This window comes from Macaca mulatta, chromosome 1 (genome assembly GCF_049350105.2).
Source record: "Macaca mulatta isolate MMU2019108-1 chromosome 1, T2T-MMU8v2.0, whole genome shotgun sequence".
Taxonomy (NCBI): domain Eukaryota; kingdom Metazoa; phylum Chordata; class Mammalia; order Primates; family Cercopithecidae; genus Macaca; species Macaca mulatta.
In genome coordinates this window covers 115623581-115646069 of record NC_133406.1, presented here as the reverse complement: position 1 = coordinate 115646069, position 22489 = coordinate 115623581, and the positions used below count along the sequence as shown (strand labels likewise).

The window sequence follows — 22489 nt, the reverse complement described above, 5'->3', positions numbered from 1 at the left end:
AAAAAGTTACAGAACTGTATGTATTTTTTATATAGATATATAAAGTGAGATAAATTAGACAACTGCAATTAATTTAGGCTTATCTATGGATGAATTTTTTTTGGAATATACAAGACTGTGGTTACCAGTCTATACCCACTGTCTTCTTTTTTTCATGAACATGGGTTATGGGTTAACATTTTAATATAAACATTAGAGGCTTTTAAAGTAAATAAAGTCAATTTATATTTTTTTTAAAAAATTAGTACACTGGCCATAGGCAGGCTCAAGAATCAAGGGTACATTCAAGGAGTCAAGGAGACCAGGTCATCTCAGCATGTCATACGATGCTCAGCTGGCCTGGCACGGTGGCTCACTCACACCTGTAATCCCAGCACTTTGGGAGGCCGAGGAGGGAGGACCACTTGAGCTTGGGAGTTTGAGACCAGCCCAGGCAACATGGTGAAACCCTGTCTCTACAAAAATTATAAAAGTTAGCCAGGCATGGTGGCATGTGCCTGTAGTCCTAGCTACTTGCAGGGCTGAGGTGGGAGGACTGCTGAGCCAGGGAGGCTGAGGCTGCAGTGAGCTGTGTTCACGCCACTGCACTCCAGCCTGGGTGACAAAGCAAGATCCCGTTTCGGTGGGGGGTGGTGAGAAAAAGATACACAGCCATCTCAGTATGGGCCTTGGAACCCTGGGATCAAAGAAAAGGTTAGGTAAGCTGGTTGCTAACAGAACTTTAACAGTTTAAGAGACACACAGGACTAGTCCTGTGGGTCATCAGAACTTATAAACATTAGTGTCACTAAAGCTGGTATACAACTCCCCCACTGCTAAATTTGACTGGCTTAAAAAAAAAAAAAGAAATACACAGGAAAGCAATATAATACAGTAGAAATCCCGAAAGCTTTGAAGTCCAGAGAATTCAAATCCAGTTTAGTTACTTAGCAACCATTAAGTTAATACTTATAACTAAAGCAAATTATTTAGATGCTCTAGGCCTCAGTTTCCACATCTATAAAATAATAGAAATCTTTACATAAATGGTTCCCATCTTTATATACACAACGGTCCCCATTTATAAGGTTTTTAGAAGTCTAAAGATTTCCCATAAAATAATCATATTTTCAGTACCTAAATACTGAAAGTCTTTGGAAATCATGGAGGTTTTAAAGTTTGATAATACCTAAAGTTGGTAACAACATGGGGAAAGAGCTATTGGTGGGCACTTATTTAGAGCAACCTATTAGGGTAACTTGACAACATCTATCAAATTATAAACACCTGATCCAGCAAATCTCACCTCTAAGACTTTATTTACATCGCAGATATGTTTTACACAGCGGGCAAAGACACATGCCTGAGAACGTTCACCACAGCATCATTTGTAATCACAAAGGATGGCGACCCTAACAAATGTTCCACAATAGGGTAATGCATATATAAATGGTTATATCCCCAAATTAAAAACCATACACTCTTTTAACAGCAATATAAACTGATAAAACATTTCTAGATGGCCAATCCAGGAATAATACTGATCACAATTCTTAAAAACTGTGATGACCTTTGAGCCAACAGTTTGTTTCAGAAATATATTTGCAGAACTAATTAACGATGCGAGAAAAGATGCAGAGATAGGAATGCTCACTGAAGCTCCTTAAAATGGCAATATACCCTCTTACAACCCATTGTTAATAAGTTAATCAAATAATGGGAAATACAGTCATCAAAAATGTTATAGATGACTATTTATTAAAATAAGATACTATTAAGGGGAAATGGCAGGCAGAGTAATGTACAACTTGTATAATCTTTTTTTGTAAAAAGAAAATCACCACATATAACATACAGATGTATATAAAAATAAATATTGTACAGAATAAAAGTAACCACCAGTTATCTCCAGGTGGTGGGATTATGGTTAAACATTTTTTTTCTTCCTTTTGAATTTTTTTTTACTTTATAGTTTTTCTACAAAGCATATATTATTTCCGTAGTACTAAAGCTGTTTCGGTTTTAAAGGAAATAAAATAATTAAAAAATAAAGTCCTTTGCAGCAATGCAATGACTCTATGAAAGTGCCTACTTCAGTTATGAATCTTGAGATATAACTGGTCAACTCATCTTCGGAGTGCAGAAACAGACATCAGAAATTAAATAGAAACGAGTACTATATAGCCTTTCTAGTAAAAAAAAACAAAAACAAAACACTAAAAACGCTAGTCTTTCACCATTTCTTTCATGTAGACAACAACCCTATCCTATCTTCCACGCTCAGGAAACAATAAGCAAATGAATCTGCCAGAGAAAATACAGAGCTGCCCTGGGAAAATTCTTACCAAACTAATGGAATTTTTGTAATTAAAGAAACAAAAACAACCAACCAACCAAACAAAAAAAGCCCCGATCTCTTTAACAGTTAGGAATTTTGGGTTGACATTTTCTCTCCTAGAAATTATCAGTAGCAAGAATCTACTGCTCTCTCACTTGAAACACCAGTATCGAGTCAGCACTAACTTAGAAGGAATAGCACCATCTACAGAAATCACTTCCATATCAGAGAATCATTACTAAATTCATTTTCCAACTAGTAGAACCACATCTATACCTAACTAAACAGGTATGGCTGCCCCTGAGACCTTTTTTATTCTTTCACCCCTCTAGCCCAGGATTATTATTTCCCAATAATCCCACTTACCATTGTTGTTGGCAATTAGTGTGACAAGAGTCTTCTTTGTACTGTCGCTGTTCTGTGCCCCGCTGCTACTAACGGTGGTGGATGTAGAGAGGTGCCCAGCAACAGAAGCATGGGCAGCGATGGGCACTGGAGCCGAGACTGGCTGCTGGCTCACAGAAACTGTGGGGAAGGGGAGGCACAGTCACTTGGAGACAGGGACAGATGACACTAAAGGATACTGCTCTAATCTTCCCTTTCCATCTTGTTGTGGATCTCTATAGCCAAAAAGTTTCCTGTTTCATAAATCCAACTGTTCATGTGATTTCTCCTCCTACTTAACCCTTAGTCCACCATTTAAACACAATCCCTTCTTCTTTGTCTCACATCTCCTGGTTAATTAAGTTACATCACTGAGCCCACTGAACTGGGATTTTAATACTTTGCTTACATAACACTAGCAAACCTCTACGACTCAAAGGTTTATTATTACCACTAGTGGTATTCATAACCATGCACATTAAGCCATCCAAAAAGACCTTGAACTGTGCCCTATTTCAGCCTAAACCAATGCCATCTTCAGGTCTCAAGACAGGAAAGATAAAAATAAAGAGCAACTGGTACAATTTAGGGGAGCAAAAGAACTACCACCCATTTTCTGAATTCAGGGCAATCTAGAATTTGACTCAGCAGTATCACCTTTATGAAAGAAAAGCTAACAAGCCTAAATTTGTAAACTGTCCATGAAGGCAGACACAAGGCAATTTCTACTCTGCTCACAAAGGAAACCAAGTTCAAGTAAAACAAAACAAAACAAAAAAGACTATGGGAACCTATTTTTGACTGGGTACATAAATGAGCACTGACACACACACACCACCACTTTGAATTCTTGTTCATACATCTTTTAGTAAGAAGACTGCTAGATATTTGATAAACACTGGTTAATCCAACCTTCCAATGTTTTCGATGAAATAAATATATAATTTCTAGCTATATGGATGAGGAAACTGAGGTTTTCACAGACTACAGCATGGGAAAAAAGGTAGCACCAGTGAGTGCCACAATGAAGTCTCCCTGGATTCTTAAAAGTCCTTTTTCATCTCACACTTTGTTAACCAAAATACCATTCAATTTAATTAATTTAAATCATCTAAGATCAGAAGAGCTTTTGTTACCTGTGGTAGTTTTATCCACTGAATTATAATCTTCAACTACAGAGTCCTCAATGACATCACTGATTTTCTGCCATGGCTCCAACTCCTCCTCCTCACATTCCATGAACAGGTCGGTGTCTGCCATGCTACAAGAAAAATATTCAAATAAGATATGGGCCTAAGAATAGGAGATACTGCTTTATACCAAATATGAAATCAGAACTTTGACTCCATTGGCAACCTACCTCCTTGGGCTGCTTTATCATACGCTGCTCTAGCCTTTCTCCATTACCAAGGGTTCAGAATTACAACTTTTATTCTTGAATATTAGAATCCATTGCACAGCAAATTATTTAATAATTAGGGCTACAGGCCAGGCATGGTGGCTCTGCCTGTAATCCCAGCACTTTGGGAAGCCGAGGCAGGTGGATCACCTGAGGCTAGGAGTTACAGAACCAGTCTGGCCAACATGGCAAAACCCTGTCTCTATTCAAAATACAAAAATTAGCCAGGTGTGGCAGTGCGCGCCTGTAATTCCCGCTACTTGGGAGGCTGAGGCATGAGGATCGTTTGAATCCAGGAGGCGGACGTTGCAGGGAGTCGAGATCACAGCACTGCACTCCAGCCTGGGGGATGGAGTGAGACTCTATCTCAAAAAAAAAAAAAAAAAAAAAAAATTAGGATTATAAAAGTTTAGGCCAGGCACAGTGGCTCATGCTTGTAATCCCAGCATCTTGGGAGGCTGAGGCGGGTGGATCACGGGGTCAGGAGTTCAAGACCAGCCTGGCCAAGATGGTGAAGCCCCATCTCGACTAAAAATATAAAAATTAGCCGGGCGTGCTGGCAGTCGCCTGTAATCCCAGCTACTTGGGAGGCTGAGGCAGGAGAACTGCTTGAACCCCGGGCGGCAGAAGTTGCAATGAGCCAAGATCGCACCACTGCACTCCAGCCTGGGCAATAGAGACTCCGTCTCAAAAACAACAACAACAACAACAACAACAACAACGACAAAAAGTTTAATGTGTAACACCCAGGGCCAGGGTCAGGATGAGGACAGTGAGGTGAGTCAAGCAAGTGCAGGATCGGATTCAGTCTTTATTTAAAATAGATATTTTGTTCAGTATGGACTGTTCTGCATTAACACTGATCTTTTAAAAATGATGCATTAAAATGCATTTATTATGATTACTGAACCTCTCTGTACTCCTTTAAATTTTGCATCTAAGATGAGAACCTCACTTGTCATACTCTAGTCCCAGTCCTACTACTACCTTGTACATCTAGTCTAGGAAATTCTGGAGGCTATTCCACTGTGATTTTGGAGTCAATCCTTAATTTGAAAACACTGCCTAAATTACATGTTCCTTTAAAAAATTAAAGTCTGAGCCGGGTGCAGTCGCTCAAGCCTGTAATTCCAGCACTTTGGGAGGCCGAGGTGGGCGGATCACCTGAGGTTCGGAGTTTGAGACCAGCCTGACCATCATGGAGAAACCCTGCCTCTACTAAAAATATAAAATTAGCCGGGAATGGTGGCGCATGCCTGTAATCCCAGCTACTCAGGACGCTGAGGTTAGAGAATCACTTGAACATGGGAAGTGGAGGTTGCAATGAGCCACAATTCATGCCATAGCACTCCAGCCTGGGCAACAAGAGCGAAACTCCATCTCAAAAAAAAAATAAAAATAAATAAATAAAGTCTGTATCTCTGCAATGCAAACAAAGAGTTATTGCTATTCGACCCTCCAGTAACAGTTTACTAAGGGTCAGTTTCCTTGTGCTGGAACGCGAATACTATTGCTGTTCAAAGTTCAAACACAGCCTTTACTGCAAAAGCTCTAAGTGTCCTTAGAGTCTTAGTAATTCTGCTGCTACATCCATAAGCGAAAACCAAAACCAACCAACCAACCTAACCATTCTGTTTACTGGTTAGGGCCATACAACTTGACAGTAGCAGTTTGCAAAATGCCCAACAGATGGCATTGTTTCCCTTGAAAATTAAAAATATCTTGCAATGCCCCAGTGATTTAGCTATAGCCAGGGGGAGTTTGAGTTTTAATGAGTAGAGTGTTTAACTGGATTCTAACTGGTCTTTCATCTTCTATTTTAATTATTTCTGTCTTTCTAACCATGAAGCGGGTGAGGAAAGAAAAAGATCTAAGAGATCAACTTAAATTCTCTTATTTTCAGGCTTAATTATATGAAGACAATACTAGCCAGAAACTGAATTAAAAAGAAATCAAATCCATATCATAGGTATTCTTTGAGACAAAGACAACACATGCCTTTGTTTTCCAGTCTAATTCCACTACAAAATATATTTTAAACAATTTTTTCCTTAAATACTTACTTTTATTCCATTGTTCTTTGCTGTGTAACCTTCTGACAGCTTAGAGTCAACAGATAATTAATGCACAAATATCCAACACCCAGCAGAATGAATATAAACTGTGGATAATAACCTCTGCCGATGTTTTTCAAGGACCTACTTTTGTCCTGACCAGTTACAAGCAAACTCTCCACACATATGAAAAACTTTGTTTTGGAAAATGAAGAGCTATCAGAATACAAATTGTGGTTTTCAATGTCATGCCTGTGGTTATTTTAGTAGCATATCCAAAAGGGTGTACTTTTATCTTAAGTATTCATAATACCTTAAGAGTTTCAGTTCTTTATTTTATAAAGCAATGAATTACAATAAGAATATTGAAATTTCTTGGCCAGGCGCGGTGGCTCAAGCCTGTAATCCCAGCACTTTGGGAGGCCGAGACGGGTGGATCACGAGGTCAGGAGATCGAGACCATCCTGGCTAACATGGTGAAACCCCGTCTCTACTAAAAAATACAAAAAAAAAAAACTAGCCGGGCGATGTGGCGGACGCCTGTAGTCCCAGCTACTCGGGAGGCTGAGGCAGGAGAATGGCATGAACCCGGGAGGCGGAGCTTGCAGTGAGCTGAGATCCGGCCACTGCACTCCAGCCTGGGCGACAGAGCGAGACTCTGTCTCAAAAAAAAAAAAAAAAAAAAAAAAAAAAAAAAAGAATATTGAAATTTCTTCCATTTGACCTTGAGAGAAATGGAAAGAACTCCAGCTTGGGTAACATAGCAAGACTCCATCTCTACAAAATTTTTTAAAAAATTAGCCAGGTGTGCGGCACACACCAGTGGTCCCAGCTACTTGGGAGGACGAGGTAGGAGGATCGCTCGAGGCCAGGAGTTCGAGGTTACAGTGAGCTCAAGGTTACAGTAACTGCAGTGGTGCCATTGTACTCCAGCCTAGGCTGGAGAGCTGGAGAGCAATACCCCATCCCTACAAAATAAAAAAATGAAAAATAAATGGAATAACCAAAAAGGGTAGATCTGAAAAGATGGCAAAGAAAGATGTTTATGCCCTAACTACTTTTTAATCAAGTGAAAAAAATATCTCTTCTCCTTAGGTATGAGTACTGCCAAGATATCCAATGTAAATTAAAAGACTCAAAATGAAAAGAAAATCCAACTTGGCCGGACACGGTGGCTCACACATGTAATCTCAACAATTTGGGATGCTGAGAAGCGTGCATCATTTGATGTCAGGAGTTCCAGACCAGCCTGGCCAACATGGTGAACTGAAACCCCACCTCTACTAAAAATACAAAAAGTAGCCGGACATGGTGGCACATGCCTGTAATCCCAGCAACTTGGGAAGCTGAGGCAGGAGAATCGCTTGAACCCAGGAGGCAGAGGTTGCAGTGAGCCAAGATCGCGCCACTGCACTCAAGCCTGGGCGACAGAAGCCAGACTCCGTCTCAAAAAAAAAAAAAGAAAAGAAAAAAAGGAAATCCAACTTATGGGGAAATATTTTTCATGTTTTTTTTTTTAACAACACAGAAGATGGAGTTAGTTAATAAGGTTTGTCAACTCAGAAAATATTAGGTCTGCTGACTGAACATATTTCACAAATGTACAAAGCATCTCTGAAGACACTGAAGCCAAGTTTTTCAAAACTGTCCTTGATTCTGACCTATACTCTGGTATCTCAGGATGTGATCAATTCCTTTCACTTTCAACATCTATAACTCAGGGTCAAAAACATGATACAACAGAGACATAGCAACCTAATGTAAATACTTAGCAAACCAAAAATAGAAAACGCAAATTTAGATCCTTCTTCTAGTTTTCTAGTTAATAAAAGGAAACCTTTACTAACATAATAAAATGCAGTATTTAATATTTCTACCAAGATTCTCAGGGAACACCACCATTCTCTGTGGTCTTTCAAGTGATCCATGGCATACAATCTCCTTTCAACATTTTTTTTTTTTTTTAAAGCCCCGATCAGGGCAAGGACAGCCTTTCAACCAGTTTTGAACAAAGAAGACAGGAATTACTAAATATGCAGTGTTAACATGTACATCCAGATTCTGAAAATGGGCCCCCCACCAAAAAAAAATGTATCTTCCCAAACTATTATTCCACACATTTAACCTCTTTCTATACCAAATCTTTCCCATAAAGGAAAAAACAAAACAAAACAAAACAAAACACAATGCATTTATTCCTCCTCTTCCCTAATTTCTTGCTATGAAGGACTGGATACTTACCACACTAAAAAAAAATTACGTTGAAATGTAATCCTTAATTAAGGGGCAGTTTAATTGCTCGTTTTTTATTTCAAAACTACCAAATAGAAATGCGAATTTCAGGTATTAAAGGCCAGCCCATGGTGAATACAGTGCTACATCAAGAAGAAAACGGCCAGGCGCGGTGGCTCATGCCTGTAATTCCAACACTTTGGGAGGCCGAGGCAGGGGCATCACCTGAGGTCAAGAGTTCGAGACTAGCCTGGCCAACACAGTGAAACCCTATCTCTACTAAAAATACAAAAATTAGCCAGGTGTGGTGGCACAAGCCTGTAATCCCAGCTACTCAGGAGGCTGAGGTAGGAGAATCGCTTGAACCTGTGAGGAGGAGGTTGCAGAGAGCTGAGATTGTGCCACTGCACTCTAGCCTGGGCGACAGAGCGAGACTCCATCTCAAAAAAAAAAAAAAGGAAAACTTGGATGGGCAGTAAATTTGGGACTCATACTGCAACCAAGTGAAGAGGCAAATTTTCATACTACAACTATGAGTCTCCGAATCAATATTGTAGTGGTTCCTTTTCTGCTATTTTTAATGAGATACAAATTTTAATTGAATACAAAAGTTTACTCAGATACGTATCTGTCACTCAGTTTCAAAAACTATCAACTCAGAATGGATTCCTTCATTTATGCCCCCACTTCTCCATATTATTTTGAAGCAAATCTCTAAAATATCATATTCACAAATATTTTGGTATGTAGCTCTGAAAGATAAGGACTTTAAAAGATTATAGTTTAGAAAAATTGTATGGCCGGGTGTGGTGGCTCAAGCCTGTAATCCCAGCACTTTGGGAGCCTAAAAGGGGTGCATCACATGAGGCAAGGAATTTGAGATCAGCCAGGCTAACACAGTGAAACCCTGTCTCTACTAAAAATATAAAAATTAGCCAGGTCTGTAATCCCAGCTACTCAGGAGGCTGAGACAGGAGAACTGCTTAAACCCAGGAGGCGGAGGTTGCAGTGAACCGAGATTGCGCCACTGCACTCCAGCTTGAACAGCAGAGCAAGACTCCATCTTAAAAACAAAAATATTGTATTACCATTACATGCCTAAAAAATTGATAATCCCTTAATATCAAATATCTAGTCACCATCCAAATTTCTTTTTTCTTTTTTTTTTTTTTTGTGAGATGCGGTCTCATCCAGGCTGGAGTACAGTGGCACGATCTCAGCTCACTGCAACCTCCGCCTCCCAGGCTCAAGCAATCCTCCCACCTCAACCTCTTGAGTAGCTCTAAGGACACAGAGCTAACTAACTTTTGGGATAGCCAAGAGCCACCATGTCTGGCTAATTTTTTGTATTTTTTTGTAGAGAGGGGGTCTTACCATGTTGCCCAGGCTGGTCTCAAACTCCTAGACTCAAGCAACCCACCTGCCTCAGATTCCCAAAGTGCTGGGATTACAGGGATAAGCCACTGTGCCCAGCCTTTGATGTGTTTTGATCCATGCAGTTACCTTTACAGATACTCATTGTGTCCTATTTTGGCCAGTGGGAACGTCTTCAGTTGGCTGCTGAGTCCTTCTGACACACCCTAGTATCGTTTGATAAAATCTTTGCTGATAGTCAAGATGTTTCAGCTCATCTCATACATTTCCTGTCTCAGACCTAGAACCAGCCATTTCTTCAAGGAATGATACTGGTGGGGAATGAGTTTCCAAGACCACAATAAAAGGCTAGGGTCCTTCTTGCTCATTTTAAATAAAAAATTACCTCCATATGAATCCCCAACTATTAGTTATCTTCAACTTTGCTCTTATATCATCTGATGGAAAAATTTCACATCCACAAATACATTTCTTAGAAACTTAAAAAAAATTCTTTCTCCTGAAATTTTTACTTGAAATGTTTCAGTCTTATATTTATTAAACTACTTATTATTTCCCCTCTTATGCTATCCTGACTATGTATTCCCTGAACAAGATACTTAGATCATTGGGAGAATTTATATGTAGTTAAGAAATTCTGGCCGGGTGTGGTGGCTCACACCTGTAATCCCAGCACTCTGGGAGGCCGGGGCGAGAGGATCACCGGAGTTCAGGAGTTTGAGACAGGCTTGCGCAACATAGAGACATCTTGTCTCTATTAAAATTTTAAAAAACTTATTTTAAAAAGATAAATTTTAAGAAGAATATAATCAAATGATCAAAGATTAACAAAGAGGACACATTTAGTTTAATCAAGCCTTTTAGCAAGTAACTTTTCAAGACTATCTTTTCTTTGCCTATAATCCCACCACTTCAGGAGTCTGAGGTGAGAGAACTGCTCAAGCCCTAATTGTTTGAGCCCAGAGGTTCGAGACTAGCCTGGGCAACTTGGTGAAATCCCATCTTTACAAAAAATAGAAAAACTAGCAGGGTGTTGGTGGCATGCACCTCTGTAGTCCCAGCTACTCAACAGGCTGAGGTGGGAGAATCTCTTGAGTCCGGGAGGTGGAGACTGAAGTGAGCTGTGTTTGAGCCACTGCACTCCAACCTGGGCAACAGAGCAAGACCCTGTTCTCAAAAACAGACAAGCAAACAAAACACACAAGCAAACAAACAAAATTATCTTTCCTTGAACAAAGGATATAGACAGATCATGTCAAACATTTCACACAAAATTCTCAACTATTCCTAAGCTAATAGAGATCTTTTTCAAGCAAATGAATGCAGGGGGCAGCAGACAGGGAAAACAGAGATTTAGATACAGCAGAAAGCCTACACCTTTACTTTCAAAACAAGAGCTCATTTCTAACCTTCAATAAAATTCCCAGTAGTGCTGAAAGAGTTCATCATACTCCAGCGTTCTCCAACATATATCAGGCACAGCCCAAGCTACGCACTACATCTGCAGAAGGGATTCATTCAACAGCTGTACCTAGCTTACATAAAGGGAAACCTAGTTCACAAAAGACATAAATAAATAAGGACTCTTCATAGGTGACAGTGAATTTTATCAGAGGTCAAGTTTGCCCCCCAGAGGGCATTTGGCAATGTCTAGACATTTTTGGTAGTCACAATCAGGGTGGGGGTGAGGAGAGGTGTTACTGACCTATCTAGTGGGTAGTGGCCAGGAGTGCTACAAAACATCCTACAATGTACAGGATAGCCTGGAGAGTATCTGTCCCTAAATGTCAATAATGCCAAGACTGAAAATCACTGATCAAACTGAATACATATTCTGAAAACGAGGGCAATTTAAAAAAAAATCATCCCACATTCTATACATAAAGAACTATCATTTCTTTTTAAAAATATTTGTCCTCTCAGGCCAGGCATGGTGGCTCACGCCTGTAATCCCAGCACTTTGGTAGGCCGAGGTGGGCAGATCACGAGGTCAGGAGATCAAGACCATCTTGGCCAACACAGGGAAACCCCATCTCTATTAAAATACAAAAAATTAGCCAGGCATGGTGGCGGGCGCCTGTAATCCCCCCTAATTGGGAGGCTGAGGCAGGACAACGGCGTGAACCTGGGAAGTGGAGCTTGCAGATTGCGCCACTGCACTCCAGCCCGGGCAACAGTGCGAGACTCCATCTCAAAAACTCTGCAACAGAGCAGAACAAGGTTCTTATGAATTATTCAAATGGTTATATCATATATGTTAAAAATTTTTAATAAAACCCATATATACCTAGTCTGCTTCATCCTATAATTACCTACCTGTGAAACTTGATTTTTTTTTTTTTGAGATGGAGTCTTGCTCTGTTGCCCAGGTTGGAGTGCAGTGGCATGATCTCGATTCACTGCAACCTCCGTCTAACGGGTACAAGTAATTCTCCTGTTTCAGCCTCCCAAGTAGCTGGGACTACAGGTGCCTGCCACCAGGGCTGGCTAGTTTTTGTATTTTTAGTAGAGACAGGTTTTCACCATATTGGCCAGGCTGGTCTCGAACTCCTGACCTCAGGTGATCCACACGCCTCGGCCTCCCCAAAGTGCTGGGATTACAGGCATGAGCCACTGCACTCAGCCAGAAACTTGATTTTATCTTCATATTCATCTGACAACTTTTAGGCCACTCTTGTTCTTACTCAAGTACATATTTTCTCCTAATAAAACAAGAGCATCATGATGTTCACCCTGTAAAATTATGGTTTTATGGTTGTTTACCACTATCCATATTGGCTGGTGAATAATTTTTGTGAAAATAATTTTCAGGTTCTTTTGTCTAATCCCCAGTTTTAAGTTTAAATTTAAATTTTTTTTTTTTTTTTGAAACAGGATCTTTGTTGCCTGGGCTGTAGTGCAGTGGCGCGATCTCAACTCACTGCAGCCTTGACCTCCTGGGCTCAAGCAATCCTCCTGCCTCGGCCTCCCAAGTAGCTGGGACTACAGGAATGTGCTACCATGCCTGGTTAATTTTTGTATTTTCTATAGAGTTTTGTCATATTGCCCAGGCTGCTCTTGAACTTCTGGACTCAAGGGATCTGCTTGTCTTGGCCTCCCAAAGTGCTGGGTTTTACAGGCATGAGCAATCGCACCCAGCCTTCCCAGTTCTAAATTTTTTCGAGTTGTGGCCCCTTAACAATTCCTCTACAGGTTACTTTTGCTACATATAAACTCTTCTTGCTTCTTCAACTTCCAAATCATTTTTGCAGAGAGCAGTGAATCAAAGTGACAAAATGGAAACCTATTTCTATGTTCTTCCTTAAAAATCTTTTTTTTTTTTTTTTTTTTTTTTTTTTTTTTTGAGACAGAGTCTCGCTATGTCGCCCAGGGTGGAGTGCAGTGGCCGGATCTCAGCTCACTGCAAGCTCCGCCTCCCGGGTTTTTACGCCATTCTCCTGCCTCAGCCTCCCGAGTAGCCGGGACTACAGGCGCCCACCACCTCGCCCGGCTAGTTTTTTTTTGTATTTTTTAGTAGAGACGGGGTTTCACCGTGTTAGCCAGGATGGTCTCGAACTCCTGACCTCGTGATCCGCCCGTCTCGGCCTCCCAAAGTGCTGGGATTACAGGCTTGAGCCACCGCGCCCGGCCCCTTAAAAATCTTATGTATGGTTGAACTTAAAAGTTACAGTAGCTCTGTATCTCAAAAGCCAGAGGTTATGATCCTAATATGTTTAAATAGAAAAACATCAGCCAAGCCTGGTGCAGTGGCTCATGCCTATAATCCCAGCACTTTGGGAGGCCGAGGTGGGTGGATCACTTGAGGTCAGGAGTTCGAAACCAGCCTGGCCAACATGGTGAAACCCCATCTCTATTAAAAAAAAAAAAAAAAATTAGCCAGGTGTGGTGGCACATGCCTGTAATCCCAGCTACTCGGGAGACTGAGGCAGGAGAGTCACTTGAACCTGTAGGTGGAGGTTGTGGTGAGCCAAGATCGCACCACTGTACTCCAACCTGGGCAACAGAGCGAGACTCTGTCTCAAAGGAAACAAAAGAAAAACATTAGCCAACAAACTACTGACTAATAATTCACATTAGTTATCAGTTGTTTTGTTTATGGCATCTTTTGGCAAACAAATAAACAAGAAAAGCCAAAAACAATGTATGAAGTATTACTGACAATAATATTTAACCTGAATCAAATCAATGATTTATTTATTCTAATTAATTTTATTTTTTAAATTTTTTGAGAAGGAGTTTCACTCTTGTTGCCCAGGCTAGAGTGCAATGGTGATCTCAGCTCACTGCAACCTTCACCTCCTGGGTTCAAGCGATTCTCTTGCCTCAGCCTCCCAAGGAACTGTAATTACAGGCATGTGTCACCATGCCTGGTTTATTATGTATTTTTAGTAGAGATGGGGTTTCATCATGTTGGTTGGGCTGGTCTTGAACTCCTGACCTCAGGTGATCCACCTGCCTCAGCCTCCCAAAGTGCTGGGATTACAGGTGTGAGGCACCACACCCAGCTCAAATCCATTATTTAAATTTAACTTTCCATTTACAAGAAATACAGCAATAAAAGAACAAATTAAGTATCACCACAAACAAATAATGAGATAAATCCAGAAGGCGGGACATTCTAGAAGGAAATAATCGAATGCAGAATATGGAACATTCTATAAAACTAATATAGTCTCCTCAAAAATGTCGATGTTCAGCTGGGCGCTAACATTGACACCCAGCCACCATGTTGGTCAGGCTGGTCTTCAACTCCTGACCTCGCGATCCACCGGCCTTGGATTCCCAAAGTGCTTCGATTACAGTTGCGAGTCACCATGCCCAGCCTCTTTCCCCTTTTCACATGCGTGAAATTTTCTTAATAAAAACTGAGGTGGGGTAGGAGGGGGTGGAACTACCTACTCATATCTTAGCTGTGGTATTTTGTACTGCTACATTCTGCCATATCTCTTTGGTATCTACTAAATAACTGGCAGCCTTGTTGGCTGAATTTCTTGATTTATTCCTACGATCAATTTTCACATAACTTGTATATATACATTTCTCTTTTTTTATTTTTATGCAGGCATTTTCACTTAATATACGTTTCTTAAGACACAGAAAAATAGTTAAATAAGAAATAACTAATTAAGGTGGATTATGTAGGCTACCAAGGAGGTACATTACTTTCTTCTATTAATCCATTATTTGACATCTTGGTAACCTAGGTGGTTTCTCTATTTTGTAGTAATTGTAACATGATTTTTGTGCACTCAATAGGTTTTACTTAACACTGCAGGCTCACACAGAACCATTAGCAATACTCAGTCTCTTGTCTCATCCTTCAATCCATAATATGGGAGTACCCGATAAATACCCTCGGTGGGGGGGAAGGGGATTATTTCTTAAATGCTGGCGAATATGGTAGTCTACCTTATACTAAGGCCCTATATAATGAGCTAGTCAATAGTCTATATAATTGTAAAGGCAAGCTACAAACAGACCTTTTAAAACAATGTACTATTTAAAAGCAACAAACAGAATCCTGCAGATACACCTGCCTACTTTTAAGGTATTTAAGGGGCAGCAACTGTTGCCTATCTTCATCTCAAAGAAAATTAGAAAAAGATCTGTTTTCTACAACTCTCCTGATATACTTGGTTCTTGAAGCTCTGAATTCCTTTGTGTTGTTCTTTCATAGCTGTAAAGTCCAGAAATGAAGAATGAAGAATCCAGAAATGAAGAATTTGGTTATCTAACATTTTCAATTTACTGCCAGTACATACCTGCCCAAAAATCAACGTAAAAAGAACATTTGGAACAGGAAAAATATTTTATAGAAAACAAACATTTTTAAGAACACCACTTTCTTGTTTCAGGGTGAAAAATAAACGATGATAATCCTCAACATAACTGGTAATTATGTTTTCAAGTTACCTCAATTTTTCGTTCTATAAAGGACTAATACCAGAAAACCTATAGGGCTGAATACTTAATATGTGTATAAAACTAATTATAGTTAAACATGTAATAAGCTTTTATTTATCCTGTCTTTTGCACAGCCCATTTTGTCCCTCACAACATCTAACTGTTGTAGTACCTCACATATAAGAATCATATGGGTTTTAAGCAGTCTTAATAACCTAAAATTTCCAAACTCAAAATACTTTCCTCTTGTCTGGTAGCCAATCCTGTATCAAGAAATATCCAAATATTTAGTTCTGTGCTCTTTACTAAAACAAGTAAAGTAAGCAACGAGTTCTCTTTTCTAAAGGGGTCAATATTCAGGAGTCCCTTTCCCAAGAAAAATATCTAGTATGATGGAAAGCTTTTCTTCGATGACAGTTGTGTGTTACCTAAATTCCATTTCTATGCTTTCAATTTCTTTTAATTCTGCTAAAACCTAGCAATAGGTTAGTGTCTCTCTTCCGCTTTCCTCCCCTTCGTTACATATAAAAGTATGTTTTTCAGTTGGGCACGGTGTTTTACGCCTGTAATCCTAGCACTTTGGGAAGTCAAAGCGGGTGGATCAAGAGGTCAGGAGTTTGAGACCAACCTGGCCAACATGGTGAAACCCCATCTCTGGAAAAATACAAAAAAATTACCCGGGTGTGATGGTGTGTGCCTCCTGTAATCCCAGCTACTCAGGAAGCTGAAGGAGGAGAATCGCTTGAACCCGGGAGGCGCAGGGTGCACTGAGCCGAGATTGCGCCATTACACTCCAGCCTGGGTAATGGAGCGAGACTCCATCTCAAAGAAACAAAAAAAAAAAAAAGAAAAGAAAAGTTCTGTGGATATGGCTTCTTATCACCAACAAGAATACCAAGGAATCTATCAGAATGTTACCATATTAGTATCATGACAAAAGCATTAACCAGCTCTAGGATTTGTAATCAACCAGCTCTAAAGTTTGTATTTTATAGATAAGGTCAAAATAGTGGTTTAGAGAGACTAAATAACTTCCTCAAGGCTACAGTTTGTAAATATCCCAGTTCGTATTCAAAGTAAGCTTTTTTTGCTTTAGAACTCTTCCCCAGGTCACTGTCTCTTCCATCAACTTCAACTATTTATAAATTCTCCCAAAATTCCCCAAGGGAGTTAGATTTGAATGATTTAAAGAGCAGAAACACAGGACTGACCGAATGATTCTCATTTTTTTGACTCTTGAAATTATTGAAGACGCCAAAGATCTTTCATGTGAATTTTATCTTTCCACATTTACCACATTCAAAATGTTAAAATATTTATTAATATATTTTAAAACGAGCCCATTACAAGTTAACATAAATAACATTTCAACAAAAATTACTTTCCCTCCAAAAAGTGAGAAAAGTAACACTGTTTTTTTGCGTTTTGCAAATCTCTTTTATGTCTAACTTAATAAAAGATGGTTGGATTCTCACAGTTACTTCTGCATTCAGTCTGTTGCTATATGTCATTTTGGTTAAGTATATAATGAAAATCTAGTCGGAAAAGGGAGAAGTATTTTAATAACCTTTTCAGATAACTGTAGATATTGGTAAACACTAAAACTCAACAAATGGTAGTTTCTTTTTTTTTTTTTCTTAAATAAATAGAGACAGGGTCTCACTATGTTGAACTAGGCTCAACTCAAACTATCCTTCCACCTGGGCCTTCCAAAGTGCTGGGATTACAGGAGTGAGCCACCATGCTAGGCCAGATAGTAGTTTCTTAAAGGATAGCAACATTTTGGAATCTGAAACCACATCAATCCACTTTTTTACTGTTAAAATCCATTGCTATATCTGGTATTTTCAAAGGCTCTTTTACTTTTGCTTGATTTTGCAACATCATGCATTGGTCATCTGCAAAATACAGATTTACTAAGTTATGCCCATCTTCCAAATGACATATTATACAACATTTTTAAATATTACAGTCCTTAACCACTGATATCATAAGGGAAGTTTTTTAAGTACTAGGAAGCTGTCAAACTCCAGCTGTCAACTTTTTAAAAATTCTAATTTTCACCCAAATTTTATCACTGGTAATAAATACTGTCAATTGTTTTCCTAAAAGTGACAAGCTCACTTCATTTTCAAGAAATACCTGCCAAATACTAAATGTGAAAAACCACAGTTTGCCAGTCGCATGGTACTCCATGAAATAAGCCACTCACAACCCAATCCCACAAATGCTTTTCCCTCATGACAACAATCACACCTCCGTAGGCAGCATAAATGCTTTATCCATGTTTATTTCATCACAAATTCTTAAAAATTAAAAAGACAAGTAGTCAAAAGCTAAGATTTAATAACAACAGGCGGGGCACGGTGGCTCAAGCCTGTAATCCCAGCACTTCCGGAGGCCGCCGTGGGTGGATCGCCTGCCATCGAGTTCGAGACCAGCCTGGCCAAAATGGCGAAACACCATCTCTACTAAAAATACAACCCGGGAGGCAGAGATTGCAGTGAGCCGAGATAGTGCCACTGCACTCCACCCTGGGCGACAGAGCAAAACTCCGTCTCAAAAAGATAAAAATACAATAATAAATTTTACTGCTTCAAGGGCATTCTCAAGTAAGCAGTTTGGTGCCACTGACTTGCTTTGTGCTAAGGTACCGTCAGTAGTTTTACCCAGCATTGCTTTTGAACCATCAGCGTATCAGTGAAAACAATAAATAGCATCTTACTATTATTTTGAAAATAATTATGACCTTGAGGCTCCCCTGAAAGGGTAAGAGGAGATCCCCACAGGTCATCCGCCCACACTTCGAGAACCGCTTTCCTATATTATACCACTAGTTCAAGATGGGAGTGGAAACTCTAAATCACGTTCGTCCCAAGAGTCCATGTACCTCCTTAGTTTGAGATACACCAACACAGCTCTGGAAAAGGGAAGGAAATCAAGGGCACAAGGTGTCATTTGTTTCAACATCTTGAACACTTTTATGTTAGACCAGTAATTTTCAACGTAGTGGTCACATTAATCAGCCTCAGCCGCAGGACTGCTCATTTAAAACTGTAGAGATGACAACTCCCCTCTGCTCCATTCGAATAAATTTGGGGGATGAGGCTCCCCCAAATTGTACGTTTAACAATCTTCGAGTTACTTTTTATGCACCCCGAAGTTGAGAATGATTGTACTAACAGTTCGAATTCAGAGTTTAAGCTCTCACACCCTGAGCAATGGTGTCTCGAAATTAATCGTTTGCCAAGGAGCAGCCCTCCCTGCCCCCTCCGTTTCCCTTTCCTCTAGTTGGGTAAATGCCTACAAAAGTAAAACCCCGGCCGGGAGCGGTGGCTCACGCCTGTAATCCCAGCACTTTGGGAGGCCAAGGCGGGCGGAGCACCTGAGGTCAGGCGTTCAAGAGCGGCCTGGTCAACGTGGTAAAACCCGTCTCTACTAAAAATACAAAAATTAGCCGGGCGTGGTGGCACATGCCTGTAATCCCAGCTACTAGGAAGGCTAAGGCAGGAGAATCACTTGAACCCGGGAGGCGGAGGTTGCAGTGTGCAGAGATCGTGCCACTTGCACACCAGCCTGGACGACAAGAGTGAAACTTAGTCTCAAAAAAAAAAAAAAAAAAAAGTAAAACCCCATTTCTGTGGAGTCTTGAGCTGCGGTGAGAGGTGTCCACGGGCTTGGAGGGACGGGCTACACCGCCTGCATCAAGACAGCGGCTGCTCTGAGATAGTCCAACTGCATCTTAATTTCCATTTTGAAAATGAGACTGGCCACCAAATGACTCTGAGGACTCATCAGCACTACCTTTTTCTGAACTAAGAATGTCCAAGACAAGTGCTACTAGCAGTTTGAGAGAATCCCACATCTGGAGAAGAAGGAAATCAGAACACGCAGAAAGAGGGAAAGCAAGTAGATTAATGACAGTACTCCTTTGCAAAAGCTGCCAAAAATCTAAAGAAAATAGTCCCCGGGATAAACATGGCGCCCACCGCGGCAGGACATAATCACCAGAAAATAGAGATTCTCCGCCCCATCCCATTTGATAAATCACGGCGCCATCCCTAAAGAAATTTGGGGGCCGAGGGAGGAGAGTTCGTAAACTAGCTGCAGTGCACTAAGGCTTAGGATGTACTATTAGACCAAGGAGAGATTACATAACAAGGCATCGGCTCAGCAATCACTCATTTTCCTCCTCCCGCTCAAAACGAGCGCCCCACTCCTTCTCCGAGCGGGGACCGGGCGGGGAGGGCCGCGCACCCCCACCCCCAGGGGCCGCTCCGCCGCCGCCCGCCCCCGCCGCCGCCCGGCCTCGCCCCCTCGCCGGCCCCTCCCGCCGCGCTTCGCCGTCTCGCCGCCGCCCGCGCCCCCGCCCCTTCCCCAGCGGGCCACCGCCCGCGCCCGCGCCGCCCACTCCTCCGAGACGCCTCGCGCCGGGCGTGCGTGTGGACGTCGGGCTGTGTGCAGGGCCGTGGGGCGCGAGTGCGCGCGCGCGCGCCGCGACGGGCGCCAGGGGGCGGGGGTGGCCGGCCAGCCGGCAGGCAGGGGCCTCCGCCGCCGGCCCTTCGCGCAGCTCCCGCGGCCCGGGGCACACGCACACACACTCGCGCTCGCGCACCGCGCCCTGCGGCCGCCCCTGCCGCGGGCCGCGCCGCCACTCGCGGTGGGCGGGGGCGCGCGCCGCCGGCCCCCCGCCCCCACCCCCGCGCGTACCGGCCCCATCCCCCTCTCATTGTCTCGCCTCGGAACGCCTCGCCGAGCGAAAAGATAACGGAACCCCCGGGAGCAGGGGGTGGGGAGAGAGAAGGCTCGCTCGCTCACTCACCTCCCGTGGTCGTCGCCGCCGGTAGTCTGACCCGAGAAAGGCGCCGTCGCCTTAAAGGGACCTTACACCCGGCGCCAGAAGGGGGTGGGAGCAGGGAGGGGACAGGGGCTTGGGGGGAGACGAAGAAGAGGTAACCGTTGAAAGCTCGTCTCCCCAAGGGTGAAAGGAAGCCTCCCTCGGGTTCGAGTGATTTGGGGTGGATTTTTTTCCCGAGGGGGGCGGGGGGGGCCCCGAGGGAGGGGGGTGGGGGGGCCAAGGAATGCGGCTCCGTGTACGGGAGCTGGCGCGGGGGAGAGAGACGCCGACTCCCCCCACCGACCCTCTCGCCCCGCGGAGGGATACGGCTCGTCACTTCCGCCCTCCCCTTTTTCATGGCCTCCCAATTGGTCGGAGCGTGCTGCACGTCATGGGCTCATCCAAACCCCTGCCCGGGCTTCTTTTCTAGTCAAGTTTGGCTGGGCCTGCAAATAAATAAATAAAGGAAAATATTTTTTATAATGAAAAAAGAATAATTAGTTTCAGAAGCTGTATCTAAATTTTGGTGAGAAAAATGAGACTCCCAAAGAAAATATTCCCCAATTTACTTGCCTAGAGTTTCCAAGGAAGTGTTGGGAGGCTCCCCCACTTTCCACTCAAGGCTTAGACCCAGTCAAGAGGAGGACTTCATGATACAGGCCAGGTGGTGAGGCCCAGTGGCACCAACAACTGTCATTGGAACAAAGAACAAAATGGCACTCACTCTTTCTCAAGAGACACTCGGCCAAGTAGCCTTGTGGCTGTGGCCTTGTTTAAGTGAAGAACTTTTAAAAGCCATTTTGATCCTCATGCCCTTCTGGATCCTGGAAAGAAGTGGCACACGATTGTTAAAGCGATTATTGTGATGGAAACTGCTTTGCTTCCATTGTGACTAGATTCAGCAGAGATCCCCAGTTCTAAGAAACCACACACACTCCACATCCTTATGCTTTTTGCTGCAATCAAGGCTGAGATGGGTTGGCTCAAAGAAATTGTTTGGTCCACTCAAACGACCATCCACCTGTTTATTCTTCCCCAAACAAAAACTACCTCTTCTCAGGTAGCTGAGAAATTTTGTCCTTTGTTGCTTTCTGAGATTATAAAAATTAATATTTTCCTTGAATATTTGAAAATGTTTGCTATTTAAGCAATACACAAATGTTTGCTTCAAACCAAGTACTTGGTGCAGAAAGGGGAAATCCAGAATTATGTTTATTCGTTCTCTTTATATACACACTCCATTCGAACCACCAGACTGTGAAAATAGGCAGTGGAAGTAGGCATTCCAAATTGTATGCACCTGCCCGTGCACACACACATACACACACTGTGCACACACACATACACACGCTGCCACCACCTAGCTTCATTACATTTCATACCAAAACCATGTGAGTGATTTCCACTAGTGTGGGATGCTTAGGAAGGACTTCATTATTTGACTGAGAAGAATCCCTATCCTTCTGAAAATACTTCTGAAGACTTACCAGACCTGATCTGGAGAAGCAAGCCCATGTTAAGATTCTAGGATCAATCACCAAAAGACTATATGAAACTCAAATCCTATTTTATGCTGTCGTGTAATTACTTTAATTCATTATATATATCTACATTATGTATATTACATTACGTATTATTAACCTTTGAAAAATTCCAACATATTTTCCCATGCTCTGTCAATTTATTCTCTCAGCCAATGAGATCTAGCGCAGACTATGCCATATACCGTTGACCAATGACCATTAGCATGCTTTATTGAAAGTGGATCAGGCCGGGCGCGGTGGCTCAAGCCTGTAATCCCAGAACTTTGGGAGGCCGAGACGGGCGGATCACGAGGTCAGGAGATCGAGACCATCCTGGCTAACACGGTGAAACCCCGTCTCTACTAAAAAATACAAAAAACTAGCCGGGCGAGGTGGCGGGCGCCTGTAGTCCCAGCTACTTGGGAGGCTGAGGCAGGAGAATGGCGTAAACCCGGGAGGTGGAAC

The 22489-nt window shown here is 42.1% G+C and overlaps 1 protein-coding gene across 28 annotated transcripts in view; it reads right to left on the bottom strand.

The window, feature by feature from the left end:
• Positions 1-20786, bottom strand: part of POGZ (pogo transposable element derived with ZNF domain) — a 56457-nt gene extending 35671 nt beyond the window's left edge. For 9 of the 28 annotated variants that reach the window (XM_077947134.1, XM_077947120.1, XM_077947195.1 and 6 more), the window contains exons 1-3: positions 20487-20786; positions 3838-3962; positions 2684-2842 (exon numbers count right to left, since the gene is read on the bottom strand). In XM_077947134.1, the coding sequence (XP_077803260.1) occupies positions 2684-2842; positions 3838-3961 (283 nt within the window). In that variant the 5' untranslated portion in view covers position 3962; positions 20487-20786. Of the gene's footprint in view, positions 1-2683; positions 2843-3837; positions 3963-4061; positions 4465-6163; positions 6858-16341; positions 17349-20374 lie in introns of those variants that run through there. The other 19 variants (XM_077947260.1, XM_028829021.2, XM_077947279.1 and 16 more) reach the window with 8 other exon arrangements.
• Between the last annotated feature and the right edge of the window lie 1703 nt (positions 20787-22489).